Here is a 23,163-nt window from a genome sequence, read left to right as displayed (position 1 = left end):
ATACTGATGAGGCTAAGAGGCAGTGAGAATGGGAGAAAAATTAAAGTGAAGCCTGTCCTGATGAAGGATCTTGGTGCAAAATGTCAACTGTTTCTCCCTCTCCATAGATGCTACCTGACCTGCTGAGTTGCTCCAGCATTTTGTGTGTGTGCGCTACTAAGCGAGGTTAAAAAATTAGGATTGGAGAAGAACAGAATTGGGTTTACTACCTCAGTCATATTTAATAAAATTTGTTGTTTTGTGGCAGCAGGACAGTGCAATACATAACAATCACGATAAAGATAGATAACAGATAGATAGATAGAGCAAAGTAAGAATAGTGAGGTTGTGCTCATGGACTATTCAGAAATCTGATAGTAGAGGGAGAGAAGTTAATCTTAAAATGTTGAATATCAGAATCAGAATCAGGTTTATTATCACTGGCATGTGTTGTGAAATTTGTCAACTTAGCAGCAACAGTTCAATGCAATACATAATATAGAAGAAAAAAAACACAAAATAAAATAATAATAAATAAATCAATTACAGTTTATGTATATTGAATTGATTAAAAATTGTGCAAAAACAGAAATACTATATATTTAAAAAAGTGAGGTGGTGTCCAAGGGTTCAATGTCCATTTAGGAATCGGATGGCAGAGGGGAAGAAGCTGTTCCTGAATCACTAACACGAGGAAATCTGCAGGTGCTGGTCCCATGATCCTCTCATATCCCTTTTGCCAATCAACTTTCCAGCTCTTAGCTCCATCCCTCCCCCTCCTGTCTTCGCCTATCATTTCGGATCTCCCCCTCCCCCTCCCACTTTCAAATCTCTTACTATCAGTTAGTCCTGATGAAGGGTCTAGGCCCAAAACGTCGACTGTACCTTCTCCTATAGATGCTGCCTCGCCTGCTGCGTTCACCTGAATCGCTAAGTGTGTGTCTTCAGGCTTCTGTATCTCCTACCTGATGGTAACAGTGAGAAAAGGGCATGCCCTGGGTGCTGGAGGTCCTTAATAATGGAAGCTGCCTTTCTGAGACACTGCTCCTTGAAGATGTCCTGGTTACTTTGTAGGCTAGTACCCAAGATGGAGCTGACTAGATTTACAACCTTCTGTAGCTTCCTTCGGTCCTGTGCAGTAGCACCACCCCACCACCCACCAAAAACAGACAGTGATGCAGCCTGTCAGAATGTTCTCCACGGTACATCTATTGAAGTTTTTTTAGTGTATTTGTTGAGATACCAAATCTCTTCAAACTCCCAATGAAGTTTAGCCGCTGTCTTGCCTTCTTTATAACTGCATTGATATGTTGGGACCAGGTTAGATCCTCAGATATCTTGACACCCAGGAACTTGAAACTGCTCACTCTCTCCTCTTCTGATCCCTCTATGAGGATTGGTATGTGTTTCTTCGTCTTACCCTTCCCGAAGTCCACAATCAGCTCCGTCGTCTTACTGACGTTGAGTGCCAGGTTGTTGCTGTGACACCATTCCATTAGTTGGCATATCTCACTCCTGCACGCCCTCTCGTCACCACCTGAGAATCTACCAACAATGGTTGTATCATCAGCAAATTTACAGATGGCATCTGAGCTATGCCAGGCCACACAGTCATAGGTATATCGAGAGTAGAGCAGTGGGCTAAGCACACACCCGAGGTGCACCAGTGTTGATCGTCAGTGAGTCTTCAGACTCTTGTCCTCCCTGATGATAGAAATGAGAAGAGATCAAAGGGTTTCGGCCCAAAATGTCGACTGTACTTTTTTTCCATAGATACTGCCTGGCCTGCTGAGTTCCTCCAGCATTTCGTGCGTCTTGCTCGAATTTCCAGTGTCTGCAGATTTTCTCCTGCTAGAGATCACAGATGCTTGGCTTCAAGCAGGGCAACAAAAATATGGAAGGAGTTGAAATAAAGGAGTGAGAATGATAAAAAAACAAATCAATGCCAATATAAGTTAGCAAGCACAGAACTGAGGGGACACAGTTGTGAAACATACCACTTTTTTCTGTCTTCCTGTACCTTGCTACAAAACGCTGTGGTTAAAATTAAGAATGTCAGTCTTATCTCGCAATCTGGCAAGAAGCAGAGTACTGATATAAGATAGGCTCAAACTTTTAGTGTATGAATCCAAATTAAAAAGAGACCAAACACATCAATAATATCAGTTTTTATATTACATTAAGTAAGAAAAATGCTTGTTTATCTGCTATGTCTGAGTATTACTATGAAGTCACACAGTAAGAAAATCTATCAGATTTATTAAAAGGATAGGCCCATTAATGATCTTTGTAGTTTATGACAGTTTAATGTCTTTCCTCCACAACTGAAAATCCAGCAGATTATATTCAAAATAAACACATAACAAGAGAAATCGGACATCTTGCCATTTTAGTTTGCAAGATTACTTCAGAATGGAATGCTGGACAGAGTGATAAGTTTTTGTATGGAGTGTATAATACTTTTAAGTGGCCATTGCCAGTTCTTGTTTTATTAGTTCCTTAACTCCTCTCCAAGTGAAATCCATTCTCAGTGTATCATCATTTGCTCTTGAACTATCGATTTGCTTCTAAACAGTTCCATTGCTATCCAGATTGGCTTTTTACCTCCACAAACCTAAACTCACATTTATTTTTGCCTGCGAGCTTTAATTCAGCTATGGACAACCAAGGCTTCAATTATGACAAATGAACATCTGGATCTTCACCAAGCATCTCTTTTAAACAGCTGTCATAATAGTTTGCGTAAACCAGGGGTTCCCAACGTTTCTTATGCCATGCAGCCTTACCGTTAATGGAGGTGTCCCAGGTTGGGAACCCCTGGGCTAAACAAATGTAAAATAAAAGCAAGTTTCCTTAAAATAGAGTCCTTAAGATAGAAAAGTTCCTATTACAAATTGAAAATGTGTACCATGGGCACCACGATGGCATAGCGGCCAGCATGCCATTATTACAGCTCAGGGCACTGGCGTTCTGACTTCAACCCTGATGTCCACTGAAAGGAATTTGTATGCCTTCCTAATGGAAGACATGGCTTTCCTCTGGGTGTTCCCAGTCTGGTTAGTAGGTTAATTGGCCGTTGTAAATTGTCCAGTGATTAGGCTAGGGTTAAATTAGGGGTTACAGGGTGGTGTGGGTCAAACGGCCGGAAAGGCCTATTCCCCTCTGTATCTCTAAATAAATAAATACAATACATAAAATAATAAAGGAACACCAAGGCAAAATAGTAGGTATGAGCCTGTTTTAAAAGGAGGTGGAGAAACCTGAGGCTTCAGGGCCACTATTCCCACAGACTGTGATTTAAACGAGGAGTGCTTTACACTAGAGGCTAGAGTCAGGGGAAGACAATGTTTGAAAGGGGCCAAAACGGGTCAAAAGGAGAAGTGAAATCATGAAGGTAATCAAACATAAGCATTTTAAAATTGAGTGCCAAAAGAAACCTGAGGTTTGTAGCTGCACAGATTAAAAGCAAGTTGCAAAGGTGAAATAATAAAACTGAAACATCAATTGTTATACGCAGCACACCTACCATCATGTATAAAGAGGAAAGATGGAAGAGATTCGGCTGGTGCTGGAAAACGAGAGTAAAACACACAAAATGATGGAGGAACTCAGCTTCTATGGAGATGAATAAAGAGCCGACATTTCAAGCCGAGACTCTTCAGGTGAGTTCCTCCAGCACTTCGTGTGTGTCCTGTAAGAGGAAAAACAGATGAATCTTTCCTCCCCACAAATGCTGTTGAATCACCATTTTCACTGTTTATCACTTTTATCTCCAATTTACTAAAACAGTTAAATGCACAACAACATACACTTTACATTGTAAAGTACCTACTTCCTTATGTTACATAAATATCACGTTTTCTGTTACCTCAAGAGCAGAAATCTCTAAAGCTGCTCAGGATAGAGGATTAATACAAGCAGGCAGCCTGGGATTCCTGAAAGCATGGCTGTAAACCTTATCACGCCTGTGATGAGCTAGCACCTCATTATACTAAAATGCACAAATCTTTTCTGTTGAATAATCAGTTTTTCATTCTAAAACAAAGCCTCAATTTGTTTCTGGTTTAAATCAGCCCTGGAGCAGTGCTTCCAACTATCAAGGGGAATTGGGCAACAAGGTCAATCTGTGGTTGGCAGTGCAGCTGCTGAAACATCATGTTGTGCCACAGAGTGCCTTGGCACATTTCTCTGAGAGTTCAGAAACACACGTAATCCATGGCTGCTCCTTTAAAACCGCACTTGTTTACAGATTTTGCTTTAGCAAAGATTTGTGGCAAAGAAAAGCCTTGTTTATATTTTGTGGACTGGTTAATTTACTTGACAAAGCCTTGCTAACTGGTGAAGAGACAAATTAAACTCAGTTCCATCACAACTCATTGCTAGCTGGGTTCACCGTTTTGTTTTGGACTGCTAAATTCCTATGGAAATAAAGCTGTGGCTCTCTCAACTTGACTTTAAAAGCACAACGGCCTTGCATTTCAAAGCAGCATCGCATTGAAAATGATTAGAATCATTCATTACAGGAGATTCTTCAACTCACTGTGCCTGCGCTTGCTCTGTACAACTATCATCCAAATGAGTCCCACTCTCCTGCTCTTTCAGAATCAGAATCAGGTTTATTATCACCAGCATGTGATGTGAAATTTGTTAACTTAACAGCAGCAGTTCAGTACAATACATAATACAGAAGAGAAAAAAAATGTAAATCAATTACAGTGTACATATATCGAACAGATTTAAAATGTGCAAAAACAGAAATAGTGTATTTTTTTAATAAAGTGAGGTAGTGTCCAAGGGTTCAATGTCCATTTAGGAATCGGATGGCAGAGGGGAAGAAGCTGTTCCTCAATTGCTGAGTGTGTGTCTTCAGGCTTCTGTACCTCCTACCTGGATGGTAACAGTGAGAAAAGGGCACGCCCTGGGTGCTGGAGGTCCTTAAGAATGGACGCTGCCTTTCCAAGGCACCGCTCCCTGAAGATGTCCTGGGTACTTTGTAGGCTAGTGCCTAAGATGGAGCTGACTAGATTTACAACCCTCTGCAGCTTCTTTTAGTCCTGTGCAGTAGCTCCCCTCCGCCCCCCTCCATACCAGACAGTGATGCAGCCTGTCAGAATGCTCTCCATGTACATCTACAGAAGCTTTGAGCGTATTTGTCGACATGCCAAATCTGTTTAAGCTCCTAATGAAGTATAGCCATTGTCTTGGCTTCTTTATAACTACATCGACATGTTGGGACCAGGTTAGATCCTCAGAGATCTTGACACCCAGGAACTTGGAAATGCTCACTCTCTCCACTTCTGATCCCTCTATGAGAATTGGTACATGTTCCTTTGTCTCACCCTTCTTGAAGTCCACAATCAGCTCTTTCGTCTTACTGACGTTGAGTGCCGGGTTGTTGCTGCGGCACCTCTCCACTAGTTGGCATATCTCACTCCTGTACGCCCTCTCATCACCACCTGAGATTCTACCAACAATAGTTGTATCACCAGCAAATTTATAGATGGTATTTGAGCTATGCCTAGTCACACAGTCATGTGTATATAGAGAGTAGAGCAGTGGGCTAAGCACACACCCCTGAGGTGCGCCAGAGTTGATCGTCAGCGTGGAGGAGATGCTATCACCAATCTGCAGAGATTATGGTCTTCTGGTTACGAAGCTGATGATCCAATTGCAGAAGGAGTTACAGAGGCCCAGGTTCTGCAACTTCTCAATCAGGATCTTTCCACTAGTCTTCTACTATAAGCCTACTGACTCTCACAGCTATCTGGACTATTCCTCTTCTCACCCTGTCTCTTGCAAAAACGCCATCCCCTTCTCGCAATTCCTCCGTCTCCGCCGCATCTGCTCTCAGGATGAGGCTTTTCATTCTAGGACGAGGGAGATGTCTTCCTTTTTTAAAGAAAGGGGCTTCCCTTCCTCCACTATCAACTCTGCTCTTAAACACATCTCCCCCATTTCACGTACATCTGCTCTCACTCCATCCTCCCGCCACCCCACTAGGAATAGGGTTCCCCTGGTCCTCACCTACCAACCCACCAACCTCCGGGTCCAACATATTATTCTCCGCAACTTCCGCCACCTCCAACGGGATCCCACCACTAAGCACATCTTTCCCTCCCCCCCTCTCTCTGCATTCCGTAGGGATCGCTCCCTACACAACTCCCTTGTCCATTCGTCCCCCCCATCCCTCCCCACTGATCTCCCTCCTGGCACTTATCCATGTAAGCGGAACAAGTGCTACACATGCCCTTACACTTCCTCCCTTACCACCATTCAGGGCCCCAAACAGTCCTTCCAGGTGAGGCAACACTTCACCTGTGAGTCGACTGGGGTGATATACGGCGTCTGGTGCTCCTGATGTGGCCTTTTATATATTGGCGAGACCCGACGCAGACTGGGAGACCGCTTTGCTGAACATCTACGCTCTGTCCGCCAGAGAAAGCAGGATCTCCCAGTGGCCACACATTTTAATTCCACATCCCATTCCCATTCTGACATGTCTATCCACGGCCTCCTCTACTGTAAAGATGAAGCCACACTCAGGTTGGAGGAACAACACCTTATATTCCGTCTGGGTAGCCTCCAACCTGATGGCATGAACATCGACTTCTCTAATTTCCGCTAAGGCCCCACCTCCCCCTCGTACCCCATCTGTTACTCATTTTTATGCACACATTCTTTCTCTCACTCTCCTTTTTCTCCCTCTGTCCCTCTGAATATACCTCTTGCCCATCCTCTGGGTCCCCCCCCCCTTGTCTTTCTTCCCAGACCTCCTGTCCCATGATCCTCTCGTATCCCTTTTGCCAATCACCTGTCCAGCTCTTGGCTCCATCCCTCCCCCTCCTGTCTTCTCCTATCATTTTGGATCTCCCCCTCCCCCTCCCACTTTCAAATCTCTTACTCACTCTTCCTTCAGTTAGTCCTGACGAAGGGTCTCGGCCTGAAACGTCGACTGCACCTCTTCCTACAGATGCTGCCTGGCCTGCTGCGTTCACCAGCAACTTTGATGTATGTCACTAGTCTTCTATGTTTTTTTTTTGATTTTAAATATGAAGAGCTGCTCCCTATTAAATGTAATGAGTTGCAAACTTCATTAACATTTCCTATTGCTCCTCTCCTAAATATGGCATCAGGAAATTCAGTTTCTGCCTATTACTGCATATAATAAAAACTACATAAAAATGGTAATGTAGTGATTAGTGCAGCATCATCAATCACTGATTGGCTTTCTGTAAGGAGTTTATATGCTCTTCCCATGGCTGCGTGGGTATCCTCCATGTGCTCTTGTTTCCTCCCACATTCCAAAAACATACAGTATGGGTTAGGGTTAATTTGTTTGGGCACACTGTGTTGGCACCAGAGGTGAGGTGACAGTCATGGGATGCCCCCAGCACATTCTCGGACAGTGCTGGTCACTGACGTAAACAATGCATTTCACTGCATGTTTTGATGTACATGTGATGAATAAAACTAATCTATAAAAATGAATGCATAAAGACCGATATTATAGAACAGGTCTCTCATCCCTTTAGTCAGACCTGTCTCTATTTGCTCCTCAACATACTTTGTTTAAATGGCCATCTTCAGCCTGCTGATCCATCCAAGACTTCTTGCACACCCACTTCCACCCAGAACCCTCAAACCCCCAGCCCTAGTTCCCCTGTTTCTTTCCCCTTCCTCACCTGGTCTACCTTTCACCCACATATTCAACCTACCAGGCAGAATCTCAGGTGGCAATAAGGAGGCGTACATGACTAGACAGATCGGCTGGTTGAGTGGTGTTGCAACAACGAAAGCATCAGCAAGATCAAGGAATTGAATGTGGACTTCAGGAAGGGGAAGTTGGGAGAACACACACCAAGTCCTATTGAGGAGTCAGCAGTGGGAAAGGTCAGCAACTTCAAGTTTATAGGTGCTAACGTTTCAGAGGATCTGTGCTAGATCCCACACACTGATGTAATCATGAAGGAGGAATGCCAGTGGCTGTGATTTGTTAGGAATTTGAGGAGACTTGGTATATCACTATAGACACACAGATTTCTCTAGATGTATGGTAGAGAGCATTTTGACTGGTTGCATCACAGCCTGGAATGGAGGCTCCAATGGAAAAGATCGTAAGAGGCTGTATGTGGTGTAGAGTTAGGCAGCTCCACCATGGGCACAAGCCTCCCCACCATCGAGGACATCTTGTGAGAAGTGATACCTCAAAAAGGCCGCATCCATCACTAAAGCCTTTTGCTATCTAGGACATGTCCTCTTCAGGTTGCTACCATGGGGGAGGAGGTAAAGGAGCCAAAAGACTAACACTCAATGATTCGGACACAATTTCTTACCCTCCACCACCAAATTTATAAATGGTTCATGAACCCAGGAACCCAAACTAATTTTTGCATTATTTATTTATTTTGTAATATATAATTTTTATGTTTTTACACTGTACTACTGTCATAAAACAACATATATCACATCATATAATTCAGTGATAATAAACCTGAACTCCCCCAACTCCTCTCCTTTTGTGTGGTATTCCTCCTTCACACTGACTGTAATCTGCAGCCCTTTGTTGAGACAACTATCATCTCCCAACCTCTGTTGCTAAGTCCATCCTTCCTGCTCACACCAGGCTCTGCCTGCTCTTCAACCTCTCCTCACATGGATCCACCTATTGCTTGCTGGCTCCTGTCTCACCCCTCTACTCCCCACCTCTTCATAGTGGCTATCACCTCTTTACACTGCTCCTGATGAAGGGACTCAGCTTCAAACATCAACAATCCCTTTGCCTCCGCAGTTGAAGTGTGGATCCGCTCCTTAGTTAAGTTGGCATTAAATAGCTATTCCATCTCTCTGAGAACATGGAGAAGCCCATGATAGAGAAAAGGATATGAAGAAGGGGTTAAATACAGAAGCATCACATGGAGTTTAAACTCTGGTGGAGATCTTTTGGACTAAATGACTGGATTGCATACCAAAAATATTTTACATACAAATTCACTCAAATCTATTAAGAAAAATACTGAGGGGATAGTTAAAAGCTATCCATGGAACATAAACTATTGCAAGTCATTGCAAAGGCATGTTTGGTCTTTTTACAACAAATAAAATTTGGCAATTTCCAAATCTGTTTAATTTTAACTGCATTCCTTCTCGTATGTAGTTCGATAACTACAGTTACCCATTAGAAAAGATAGATTTGCCAAACATCAAATTCTAGAATATAACAATTTAGAACAAAATGGATTAATACAACCATGTAGATGATAGGAAAATCACAATCTCGGGAGTATAATTGTACAGTTGGTAAATAACTGAATAAATAAGGTAGAGCCGCAAGTCCAAATGTCTCACAAAAACATCTGAGAAATTTTAATGCAGTCAATTAAATATATAAAGCAGGAGCAAAAAGCCACGTGTACGAAGAATGGCAATAAAATACATTGAAAACCCATCTGATTCACCAATTTACTACAGGATAAGAAATCCACAATCCTGACCCAGCACAGCCTGCTTATGACCGGCTTTCAACAATGTGACTGACTCATAACAGCCTGGTACTTACAACCAACTAGGGACTAGCAATACCGGTTGCCTTGCCAGCCACATTTAAAAAGAACGCTGTTGATCTGGTTGACAGCTAACTTCTGACACATGCAGCGGCCAACCAGCTCTTTAATGCTCTAGCCACTCATTAAAAGGAAGTTACAAAACCTACTCCACCATGCAACTATATCTATAGACCTGCAGGTCACAACTTCTCAAGGAGATATCCAGCCAGTTTTTAGATATGGTGATTATTTCTATCTGATTATTTCTTTCAGGCAGTGAGTTCCAGGTTCCCACAGGTAGCTTTTGGCCCCCATATCTCACTTCTAATTTTTCTACTAATTACCTTAAATCTAAACCCCCTGGTTTTCAATCCCCCTCAGCTCCTCATTTGAAAGAAATAGCTCCTTGCTATTTATTCTGCCTAGATTTCTTATAATTTTACAAACACTTCAATTAAATTTCCCCTCAGGCTCCTCTGTTCCAAAGAAAGCAACTTTATCTTTCCTCATAGCTGAAATTTTCCGGTCCCATCACTGTTCTCATACATCTCCTGGATATACCAAATGCACTAGCTTCTCATAATTGTGTTTTTCTCTGACTCAGTTACTGTTGTCTTACTTCTGCTGCTATGCATTAATAATACATTTGGCCATAGCAATAGCACAATTTTCCTTTGTTTTACCAGCACCATCTTTATGAAATTAGAACCAGAACCCGGTGGATGTGTCAGCATTTGTGGGAGTCCCCAGAGCACATCACCAATTACATGAGATTCCTCTCAGTTTTCAATCTTTGCAAGAGGCCATCAAATGTTTTGTTTTCCCCAATATGTGCTGGAGTCGTTAAATCTGTTGAGTTTTGGGATTGTAATTTGAATTGTGCCATTAGCTTCAAGCAGCTCCCTGCACTGAAATGTTTGAAAATTGTTAGCATATAAATACGAATTAAAATAGTACAGATCCTCAGCCCTAATTTTGTTAATTTAGTGCAGCTCACCACCAATATTATCAGTGGATTTAACAATTTGGAATTTGTATTGGAGGCAGAGAATTCCCTCTTTGCTACTTTGCTTAGTAGCAACCCAGACAGAATGCAATTGTTCTACTGCGGATCTAAACTGGTCCAATCCAGATTGAAGAGAAAGGACGCCACACGTAGTGATTCACAGAGCATTTTCAAGTGTTTAATGACACCTAGTGGTGAGTACATCTAACCTCTTATTGCATGGCAGACAGGCAGTCCATAGATTTTTGTGTCAATGATGGAGAGACCTTTCTGACCCAAAGTTTACGCCGGTTCGCACAGCAATCCCATTCCCCACTAATTTTCCCTTTAACCTATCCTTCCTACAATCCCATTAACTCTCCCTAGATTTTACTTCTCAACTACACACAGGGTAATTTACAGTAGCTGATACAGTAGAATGATAAAGTTGTAGAGCACTACAGCATGGAAACAGTCCCTTCAGTCGATCTACTCTGTCAAACTGGTCTTCCTCCTAGTGCCATCTACCAGTACCTGGACCATATCCTTCCATACTTCTCTCATCCAAGTAACTATCCAAACATCTCTTTAAACATTACAACTGAACCTGGATCCACCGCATCTGTTACCAGCTCGTTCCACACTCCTCTGAGTGAAAAAGTCCCCCCCTAAAATTTCCCTTAAATATTTCACCTAAACCTATGACCTCTGGTTCTAGTCTCACCCAACTTGAGGGGAAAAAGCCTGCAAGCATTTACCCTATCTATACCCCTCATAATTTTGTATACAATGGATTCGCAGTTAACTGGGACACATCGGGACTAGCGCTCTCCCTATAACCCAAGTTCTCAACTCCCAAACTCCCAGCAAGCTCCTTGGAAATTTTCTCTGCACTTTTCAAGTTTTTGAAATCTTTCCTGTACGTAGGTAACTGGAAATCTACACAATATTCCAAAGTTGGCCTCACCAACATCTTATACAACTTTAGCATAACATCACAACTGCTGTACTCAGTGCTATGATTTATGAAGGCCAATGTGCCAAAAGCTCTCTTTATGACCATATTATCCTGTGATCCCACTTTCAAGGACTTATGGATCTTTGTTCTACTGCACTCCTCAGTGCCCTACCATTCACTGTGTGAGTCTTACCCTGATGTGTCCTCCTAAAGAGCAATAATTCACGTGTCTGTATTAATTTCCATCTGCCATTTTTCACTGATTTTCTCAGCAGATCAAGATCATGCTACAGTAACTAATAATCCAAACATATGGGAAGAAATTGGAGCATCTGTATGGAAACACAAATTCTACACAGAGAGCACCCAGGCTGCTGGAGTTGTTAGGAAGCAACTCTACCAGCTGTGCCATTATGCCACCCTGATTATATATACTGGGAGCAAATGACACAAATTACCTGCCAATTGATATTTACCCTCCATTTGTCCAATGAACTGCTTGCTGATGGCCCCTCTTTACCTGACACTGGAACTTTGAGGCAGTAGCACGACTAGTTACACTGCTATGTCATGTTAATGTCAGGCAATGGAGCTGTGACTCCACATGAACATTTATGGAATAAACCTTCTGCATATAGCCACGGTGGGAGATCTGAACAGATGAGCAATATTAAAGCCTGAGCTTCTAGCTACCGACATTCAGAATTACAGCCAGCTTCTGCACGTTGAGTTCCTTTTCTTGGCTTGAAAATTGGTACAGGCAGCGGGAAGAATACAAATACAATAAGACAACCTACAGAGAGGAGGTAGACGAGCTCGAGGCCTGGTACAAGGAAAATAATATCTTTCTCAATTGTCAACAAGATAATGGAGATGGTTAGTGTCTTCAGGAGAACTTGGACCACTCACACCCCTCTGTACATTGGCGGCACAGCAGTGGAAACTGTGAGCAGTTTCAAACTCCTGGGAATACACATCTCATGGTACCATAACATATTTTATTCTGCACAATCAGGAAAGCTCACCCACACCTCTACTTTCTGAGAAGGCTGAAGAGAGCTGGACGAGGCACATCCATACTTGCGTCCTTCTACAGATGTGCAGTAGAGAACATCCTAACAAGCTACATACAGCATTGCATGGTATGGAAATTGAACTGTAGCAGACAGGAAGGCTCTAAAATGGGTAATTAAAACTGCCAATTGACATTTACCCTCTATTATACAATCAACTGCTTGTTGATGGCAGTTCTTTACCTGATACCAGAGTTTTGAGGCAGCCTACTAACACCAGCCTACCCTCCATCAAGGACATATATACAGAAAGGTGCCAGAATAGGGGCAGTAACATCATGAAGGATTATAACCACCCTGCTCATGAATTGCTTGTCCCACTCCCATCAGGGAGGAGGCTACGCAGCATCTACGCCAGGACCACCAGATTCAAAAACAGTTACTTTCCCCAAGCAGTATGGCTGATGAATTCTTCCAGCAAGTAACTCACCCCTCCACACCACCACCCCCCAGCACCACTACTTTATAATTTCCTCTCAGCCACCTTATGTACAGACACTCCTGTGTTTAGCTTCATTCTATGGACATACTGTACAATCTATGTTAATAAGCTATCTTATATATTTATATGTATTGTGTTTCTTTATTGCTGTGTTCTTTATCTTTTTGTGTTTTTTCTTGTGCAACAATCATTTTGTTGTTCTACACACTTCTGTACTGGAAATGACATTAAACAATCTTGAACCTGAATTTGAATAAACCAAACACTAAAAGCAATGACCATAAAGTATGCAAATGAGGCACTAAATTATGTTTTTACAAAGGGAAGGTAGGGAAGATACATTAAAACTGTACCATACCCTAGTTGTTCAAGTGGTGAAAATGTATAATTTGCTACCACAGAGAACGGTTGAGATTTAAGATTCAATTCAAGATTGTTTAATGTTATTTCTAGTACCTAAGTGTAATGGAGAACCATTACTCTAGATCCAAGGCAGCACAAAAAGCATAATAAAATAAAGAACACAATAATTTAAAAAAACACAACAAATATAAATACATAAGATAGCTTATACACATATTCATTGTATGACCATAAAATGATACTTGGCACAGGAGTGTCTGTACATAAGGTGACTGATGGGAAACGATAAAAGTAGTGGTGGTGGGGGTGTGAAGTGGTGGGTTAGTGGGTGGAGGTGTTGATCAGCCATACTGCTCGGGGAAAGTAACTGTTTTTGAGTTTGGTGGTGCTGGCGTGGATGCCTCGTAGCCTCCTCCCTGATGGGAGAGGGACAAACAGTCCATGAGCAGGGTGGGTGGGATTTTCCATGATGTTACTGGCCCTTTTCCAGCACCTTTCTGCATATGTGTCCTTGTTGGCAGGTCGGCTGGTGCCAGTGATGCACTGGGCAGTTTTGATTTCCTGCCAAAACTGCTCAACCCTTCAGGGAATGAGGCACAGAAGCATTTGAGGGGTAACTGCCATGCTTGAAAGAAGGCTCTGCTGACAGTTAGATGATGTGGAACATAGACACTGGGATGGGTTAACTGTGACATATCATCTGTTTCTGTACCATCTATCTTACATAATACCAGTTCAGGCCCGAGCAGTAAAGGAACACTGTAAAATGCCTTAGATTTTACTCACTCAATAAAGTCCTCTTTGCATTTCTGCAGCAGCTCAGATGCTTTTGTAATTTCTTGCTCACTAAGTAGAATGAGTGTTCCGATTGTCAGGTGTAGCTTTGCTGGGTTCTGGAAGATACTGTCATCAATCCCACGGTCCTGGAAGGGATAAATCGGTGAATTTTTGCATTGTCCTGTTCCCCTGAGAAAAGCTACAAACACGAAGGAGGCACTGAAGCCCATCTCATGGAAAATAGCCGCTATCTAGAAATAGTTACAAATCAGCAAGCTGATCAGGGTTCTGGATGATGTTATGTGATGAGGGTCAGTTTGATCTGTACTTACCTGACATACTTTGGTACGTCAACAAAGACTAACAAATTTCCACAGATGTATCATGGAGGGCATTCTGACTGTTACTCCATACTGGTATGGAGGCACTATTACAGAGGATTGTATGAGGCTTCAGAGGGTTGTAGACTCAGACAGCTCCATCACGGGGACAAGCATCTCCACCATCAAAAGACAACTTCAGAAAAGTGGTGCCTCAGGAAGGTGGCATCTATCATTAAGGGCCCTCACCATCCTGAACATGCCTTCTTCTCCTTACTACCATCAGGGAGGAAGAACAAGATCCTGAAGCTCCACACTTAATATTTTATGAACAGTTTCTTCCCTTCCGCCATCAGATTTCTGAACGGTTCATGAATTCATGAACCCTATCTTGCTATTCACTTTTGCACTATTTATGTATTTCTTTATTTATTTAAATTATTGTAATATATAATTCGTTACGGCCGCACTGTACCTTTGTTTAAAACAACAAATTTCATGACTTATTTCAGTGACAATAAACCCGGTTCTGAAATGTGTCCTGTTTCCTACATTACAATGGTTAGTTCCTATGCTTTATAAGCACTTCATTATCAACAAAACATTAGGTTCTTTCTGATGTGAAAGGTGTCACATAAATTCAAGTGCAAGATAAATTATGAATTACAGCTTCATTCAGTTATGATTTTTATATGCCTACTAGGATCCGGAATAGGTAGTTTAGTTAATCAGCTTTATGGTGCTGCAGTGCTTTATTGACAGAGTAATTATAAAGTAAATATAAAGTAATGGAAGGTAATCATGCGAGGTGATGTTAAAAATTTTTGTATGGTTCTAGATGCTCCGTTCTGCAGTTGTGTGTGAAAGCTTCCAACCTGAAATATGGATGGTGATGCTTTCTGTGCCACAAAAAGCACAGCAGCAACAAGCAGAACAAACTGAAACATTTCTGCATTAAGGGGGTAATTACACTGCACGTGTGATTATCTCATCCTTGACCTTGTGACAATATGCCTGGACCAAGGTTACCTTACAGCTTTGCATGAGGAAGAAGCTGGAGGTCCATGTGTCAGTCCTCATTAATGGAACAGAGGTGGTGAGGGTCAGTAACTTTAAATACTTTTTTATTATTATATAAAAGGATCTCGGACCAGCACATAAGCACCATCACAAAGGCGGTACAACAGCATCTCTACTTACACAGAAGTTTGGATAGATTCGGCACGTCATCAAAAACTTTGACAAACTTTGATAGATGCACAGTGGAGAGCATCTTAACTGTTACATCACAGCCTGGTATGGAAACACCCAATGCCCATTCCTACAGAAAGTGGTGGAACTAGCCCACTCATCACAGGCAAAGCCCTCTGCATCACTGAGCACATTTACAAGGAGCACTGCCAGATGAAAGCAACATACATTATCAAGGACGCCGACCATCCAGGCTACGCTCTCTTCTTGCTACCACCATTGGATAGGAGGTACAGAAGCCTTAGGTCCCATACCACTAGATTCAGATACAGTATTAGCCTACAACAATCAGGCTCCTGAACCAGCATGATTAACTTCACTCACCTCAACTCTAGTCTGATTCTACAACCTTCAGTCTCGCTTTCAAGGAGTCTACAGCTCATGCCTTCAATAATAATTTTTTATTTACACAATTTCAATTTGAGTTCAATGTTCTTTTGCAAACTGGTTGTTTGTTAGTCTTTGTTTATGTATAGTTTTTCAAGGAAGAACAAACTAGAGAAATAAAAGGAGAGAAGAATGTAGTAGTCAAGGGTGTTCAGTTACCTTTAGAATACAAATTAGGAAAAAAAGACAACTTATTATGTTTTAAGAAAGCTTCATACCAAGTATGCTTCAATGACTTTGAAAACTGCAGCCAAAGCCAAACCTCATTTTTCGAATGTTCCCATAAGATTCTGAATGATGACAATACTCTCATGCTCCTGAGGACCTTCCCTGCAGTTCAATAGATTTCTCATGAAAGACAATTATTTATCTAAACAATGAAATCTGCAGGCAATTTAGAATTGTCAACTAACATGGGCAATTTCAGAATTGTTCCAATGAACTATTCAAACTTATTTTTGAAGGACTGTTCAGCTTGCCAGATTAATGTAGCATCTGCACTGAAAAATACATTCAGTGACCACTTCATTAGGTACCCCCTGTACCTGATAAAAGTGGCCAGAGTTTATGTTCTAGGTCTTCTGTTGCTGTAGCCCATCCATTTCAAAGTTCGACATGTTGTGGATTCAGAGATGCCCTTCTGCACACGCTGTTGTAATGCGTGGTTATTTGAGTTAAAGTAACCTTCCTGTCAGCTTGAACCAGTCTGGCCATTCTCCTCTGACCTCTCTCATTAACAAGAAATTTTTGCCCACAGAACTGCTGCTTATTGGATTTTTGTTGTTTTTCACACCATTCTCTGTAAACTCTAGAGAACTGTTGTGGGTAAAAATCCCAGGAGGTCAGCAGTTACTGAGATACTTAAACCACCCCGTCTGGCACCAACAATCATTCCACAGTGAAAGTCACTTAGATCACATTTCTTCCCCATTGTGAAAACTGGTCTGAACAACAACTGAACCTCTTGACCATGACCGCATGCTTTTAATGCATTGAGTTGCTACCACTTGATTGGCTGATTAGATATTTGAATTAATAAACAGGTGTACCCAATAAAGTGGCCACTGAGTGTATTATCTATGTAAAGGAACATAAATACTATTAAAAGATTCCATGTTCTGATGAGGTCGGTAGAAGTTTAACTCTCCAGTGCTCTTCTGGATCCTCTTTGAAATGCTAAGGGTCTGGGGATTGTACTTTACCTCCACATTATCCCCATATATTGTGAACTGATTTTACAGCAATGGCATCTTCACATCAGCCTTCGTTGTCGTCATCTGAACCCTTAGTGCCTAGGTGGCACACGAGGCCATCACATCAGCCTTTACTTTCTGGTATATTGTGAGCATTCTCTTACCATGTACAAAAATAACAGCAAACTCTCAGGACACCAGAAAGGGTCATTGGCAGAAGTCTACCAACACTGCAAGACATGCCTGTGTCCAGGACAAAGAAATGGGCAGGCAAAATCACTGCAGACACTACCCACCTAGCAAACTTGTCTTTTCCAAAAGCTCCCTTCTGGAATACACTATAGGCCTATTAAAACAAAAACTTCAACCATTTAAAAAACTTATTTCCCCAGGCATTTAACCTGATTAACCATTCTAGTTAGCTCCCCACCCTACACTCCTCTATCCATTATCTCAGTCACTGCACTGCAGTATAACCACTTTAAACCACTTCTTATGATGTTTCTATTGTAAATACATGCACATTTTATTCCATATCTGTACTTCTAATTTTATTTTTACATAATTCCTTATTCTGTATAATTGTTGAATATTGTCATTGTTTTTTTTTTGCATATCATGTCTTGACCAACACATCACAGCAATTTCCCAATACTTGTGGCCACTTTATTAGGTACACCTGTACCACCTGCTTATTAATGCAAATATCTAATCAGCCAATCGTGTGGCAGCAACTCAATGCATAAAAACATGCAGAAGTGGTCAAGAGGCTCACTTGTTCAGACCAAACATCAGAATGGGAAGAAATGTGATCTATGTGACTTTCACTGTGGATTGATTTTTGGTGCCAGAGGGGGCAGTTCGAATATATCAGAGACTGCTAATCTTCTGGGATTTTCATGCACAACAGTCTCTAGAGTTTACAGAGAATGGTGTGAAAAACAACAAATATCCAGTGAGTAGCAGTTAAGTGAGCAAAAACGCCTTGTTAATGGAAGAGGTCAGAGGTGAAAGACCTGGCAGTTCAAGCTGACAGGAAGGCGAGAGAAGTTCAAATAACCTCACGTTACAACAGTGGTGTGCAGAAGAGCGTCTCTGAATGCACAACACATTGAACCTTGAAGTGGATGGGTTACAGCAGCAGAAGACCTCGAACATACACTCAGTAGCCACTTCGTTAGGTACAGGCAAACAACGTTGATCCCTGATTCTACTTATCACTGCAGGTTTGGAGACCCCAATGATAATGCTGACATAAGTGGCAGCCATTGATATGTGACTACAAGCTGCTCTTGCTGTGATTATATCAGTTTGCACAACACAAGTTTCAGGTTTTCTTGCAGTTTGACGTGCAACATAAACACAATGGCCTCAGGACTCATCCAGATCAATTTTTACATGTGTAGCAGAGCTCAAATTGCTTACTTCATAAATATTATAATACAGTGCCTCTTTGATCAAAAGATCAATGTAGTTGTCTTATTTCAATTTGCGGTAATGCTCTTTTGATCAGAAAAGCTTTGATCAGTTGTAATTATTTGCATTTTTGATATAGATATACAAAGTGTTTTTTTTCATCCTTGATATTCTCTTAAATATTTATATCATCACCTACTGGTAATTAGATACAAGAGCTAATCGCCCACGGTTAGGTTCAAGTTGTCTGCATCATGATTGTAACATTTAACTATTAATTTTACATCCCTCAAGGCCAGTATTCCAAACACATCTTGAATCTGAATAGTTTTACTTTTACAATTTCAAACCTGCTTGGGTTAAAGGATAACTAGCTTTCAAGTTCATTCTCCAGATTGATGACTTGTTATTGTTTTGCTTAACAATAACAAGTTCAGGAAATTTTCCAGATGAAAGAACATTTGAGAGGATAAACAAGAGGCTTAATTTCACAGAAAACTTACAAAGTCTGAGGTAGCTCCCTGACCTGCCTGGTGCACAGTGACTCGGCGAGTCCCACTCTGCTGCCTTCTCTACATAGCTCTCTGTGTTTTTCCTTTTCAGCTACATATCCAGCTCCCTTTTGAACAGCTGGTGATAGAGCAAATTAAAGCTTTTTGGCTGGTAGATAGAACGATACAGCACAGAAACTGGGCCTTGGATCCACCAAATCTACACCCATCATCAACCACCCATTTATATGAGTCCTACTTACATCCCAGTTTTTTTATTTGCCCCACATCTCTCAACTTCCCCCCGATGCCACCGCTCACCTATACACCAGGGGCATTTTACACAGTCATTAGTTAATCATGCATCCTCGGGAAATGGGAGGAAAGTGAAGCACCTGAAAGAAACCTATTCACCAGGAGAACTTGCAAACTCAAACTAGACAAAACCCCAGATTAAAACTGAACCTGGGTCTACTTGTTTATTTTCGCATTACAAGGTCAAATTGGCCCTTCTGTCCCTTCGAGCCACACTGCTCCAGGAACCCCAAACCCCTGATTTAACCCTAACCTAATCACGGGACCATTTACAATGACCAATTAATATACCCAGTATGTCTTTGGACTGTGGGAGAAAACCACAGCACCCGGAGAAAACCCACGCATTCCCAAGAGAGGACGTACATCTTACTGCAATTGAACTTCCCACACCCTGAGCTGTAATAGCATCACACTAACCAATACACTGTTGCACCCCTGTGATGCCCTATCCTGAGGTACGAAACAAAGGGGTTGTTTAGCCCTGCCTTATTGACAATCATTAGACTTGCACTTAACCAGGCAAGTGGAGAATATAAATACAAGGGATTCCGCAGATGCTGGAAGTGAAGAGTACTCCATCACATGTGTCACTTGTGCCTTACAGATGGTAGAAATGTTTTGGAGTGTCAGCAGGTGAACTGCTTGCTGCAGGGTACTCTGCCTCTGATCTGCTCTTGTACTTGAATTTACAGTTGCAAGAAAAAGTTGTGAACCCTTTGCAATTACCTGGTTTTCTGCATTAATCACTCATAAAATGTGGTCTGCTCTTCATCAATAATAGACAAACACAATCTGCCTAAACTAATAACACACATAATTGTACTTTTCATGTCTTTATTGAACACATTGTTTAACCATTCACAGTCCAAGTTAGAAAAAGTACATGAAGTCTTGTATTTAATAACTGGGAGAACCTCCATTAGCAGCAATAACTTCCACTAAATATTTCCTGTAGCTGCTGATCAGACTTATACAATGGTGAGGAGGAATTTTACACCATTCCTCCAAACAAAATTGTTTCATTTCATCAATACTTCTGTGATATCTTGCATGAACAGCCCTCCAGGTCATGCCACAGCATCTCAATTGAGTTAAGGTCTGGACTCTGACTTGGCCATTTTAAAACATGAATTCTCTTCTTTTTAAACCATTCTGTTGCTGATCTTACTCTTGTGTTTCGGATCATCGTTGTATCATCCAACTTCTATTTCGCTTCAGATGACGGACCGCTACCCTGATATTCTCCTGTCGAATGTCTTGATACAATTTTGAATTCTTTGTTCCCTCAAAGATTACAAGCTGTCCAGGCAAAAAAGCCCCAAACCATGATGCTCCTTCCACCATGCTTCACAGTTGGGGTTGAGGTTTTGCTGTTGGTGTTCACTGCCGTTTTTCCTTTAAACATATCAGTGTGCAATTTTGCTGAAAAGTTTAATTTCTGTCTCATCTGTCCACAGACGTTGTCCCAGAAGTGTTGTAGAACATCCAAGTGGTCTTTTGCAAACTTGAGATGTGCAGGGATGTTTTTTTTTTGGAGAGCAATGGTTTCCTCCGTGGTGTCCTTCCATGAACACCTTTCTTGTTCAGTGTTCTTATGATGGACACATGAACAGAGACTTTAGCAAGTTCTAGAGATTTCTGCAGGTCTTTTGCTGTTACCCTTGGGATCTTTTTCACCTCCTTCAGCATTGCATGTTGTGCTCTTGGTGTGAACTCTGCAGGACACCCACTCCCAGGGAGAGTAGCAACAGTACTGAGTTTGCTTCATTTATAAAGAATTTCTCTTCCTGTGGACTGAAGAGGAAGTGTACACTTGGGTCTTTAGAGGTACTTTTGTAGCCTTTTTAAGCTTCATACATCTCTACAATTCTTCTTATAAGGTTCTCTGAAAGATGTTTTGATCAAGGCATGGTGCATATAAACAGTTCTTTCTTGAGGAGAGCAGGCTCTATCAGTAACCTGACTGTCTTTTTTTAATAGGGCAGGGCACCTCTACAAACCACACCTCCAATCTCACCTCATTGACTGGAACACCTGACACCAAACTGCTTTTGGAGAACCACAGGTTCACATACTTTTTTGAACCTAGACTGTGATTGTTTAAACGATTGATGAGAAGTACAACAATTATTTGTATATTATTAGCTTAGGCAGATTGTGTTTGTCTATTATTGTGATTTAGATGAAGATCAAACCAGATTTTATGAGTAATTAAGGCAGAAAACCAGGTAATTACAAAGGGTTCACAAACTTCTTTCTTGCAAATGTACGTAGCTGGACCAGTTGAACTTCTGACCTTCAGAATATTAATAGTGGGGGACTGAGCATCATAATGTTATTGTAGGTCGACGGTAAGTGATTAAACACTGACTCAGTCCGAAGGATTCCAAATGTAACCCATAGCATTTATTTTGAGAGGTTAAGAATTTAAAAGCAAGGATGTAATGCCGAGACTTTGTAAGGCATTGGTCAGACTACATTTGGAGTATTGTGAGCAGTTGTGGCCCCCATATCTAAGAAAGGGTGTGCAGACATTGCACAGCGTCCAGAGGATGCTTGCAAGAATGATTCTGGGAATACGACATAAGCCGGTATTATTAAACCTAATTCTGATGAAAGGGTTAATGCATGAGGAAAGTTCGATGGCGGGTCTGTGCTCAGTGGAGATTAGAAGAATGAGGGGAGATCTCATGGAAACCTACTGAATATTGAAAGGCCTACATAGAATGGAGATGGAGAGGATGCTTCCAATAGTGGGAGTCTAGGAGCAGAGGACACAGCCTGAGAATAGAAAGATGTTCCTTTAGGACAGAGATGAGGAGGAATTTCTTTATCAGAGGGTAGTGAATCTGTTGAATTCATTTCTACAGATGACTATAGAGACCAAGTCATTGGGTATAGTCAAAATGGAGGTTGACAGGTTCTTAATTAGCAAGGGCTCCTATAGTACTACAGCATGTCTTAGTCTTGATAAAGATGGTCATTGCCTGCCACTTTAGTGCGCTAATGTTACTTATCATCCCATGCTTGAATGTTGTTTAGCTTTTGCTGTGTGCAGGGAGTGGGTTGCTTCATTTGCTGAAGAGTTGCAAATATAATTTAACTCTGCAATCATCAGCAAACATTCTCCACGTTTCAGCTTAAGAGGAAAGGAAAGTCGATGATGAAGCAGCTGTGCCTGGGACCTTCCCTGAAATATGATGTCCTGGGGGTAGGATGATTGACATCCAACAACCACAACCCTTTTCCCCAGTGTTCTTCTTGAGACCCATTAATATTAGTTAATGTCACAGTTAGACAAATAATGCCTCATTGTCGAGGCAGTCGCTATCACCTCAGCTCTGGCAATCGTTCAGCTCTTTGGTCTATATTTGGAAGAATGTGGGTGGGTGGAGTAGGTTCTTCCCAATATCCTGAAAACATTTATTCATACAAGCAATATAGCCTTCAATCTGACAGCATGAACATCGAATTCTCTAACTTCCAGCAATTTCTCCTCCCTCCCCCTTCTCTCTTTTCCTATTCCTGATTCTGGCTCCCCTCTTACCCCTTCCCCTCTCTTCACCTGCCCTCCTCCTCGCTGTAGTTCTCCTCTTCCTTCCCTTTCTCTCATGGTCCACACTCCACTCCTATCAGAATCCTTCTTCTTCAGCCCCTTATCTCTTCCA

At 41.7% G+C, this 23,163-nt stretch overlaps 1 protein-coding gene across 4 annotated transcripts in view; it reads right to left on the bottom strand.

Moving 5' to 3' along the window:
* The window catches only part of ascc1 (activating signal cointegrator 1 complex subunit 1), a 90,675-nt gene that overhangs the window by 46,372 nt on the left and 21,140 nt on the right, over positions 1-23,163 (bottom strand). For all 4 annotated transcript variants that reach the window (XM_063070569.1, XM_063070571.1, XM_063070570.1 and 1 more), the window contains exon 6: positions 14,129-14,265. In XM_063070569.1, the coding sequence (XP_062926639.1) occupies positions 14,129-14,265 (137 nt within the window). The remainder of the gene's footprint in view (positions 1-14,128; positions 14,266-23,163) is intronic.

The sequence above is a fragment of the Mobula hypostoma genome, chromosome 18, assembly GCF_963921235.1.
Source record: "Mobula hypostoma chromosome 18, sMobHyp1.1, whole genome shotgun sequence".
Classification (NCBI taxonomy): domain Eukaryota; kingdom Metazoa; phylum Chordata; class Chondrichthyes; order Myliobatiformes; family Myliobatidae; genus Mobula; species Mobula hypostoma.
This window is presented reverse-complemented; position numbering and strand designations above follow the sequence as displayed.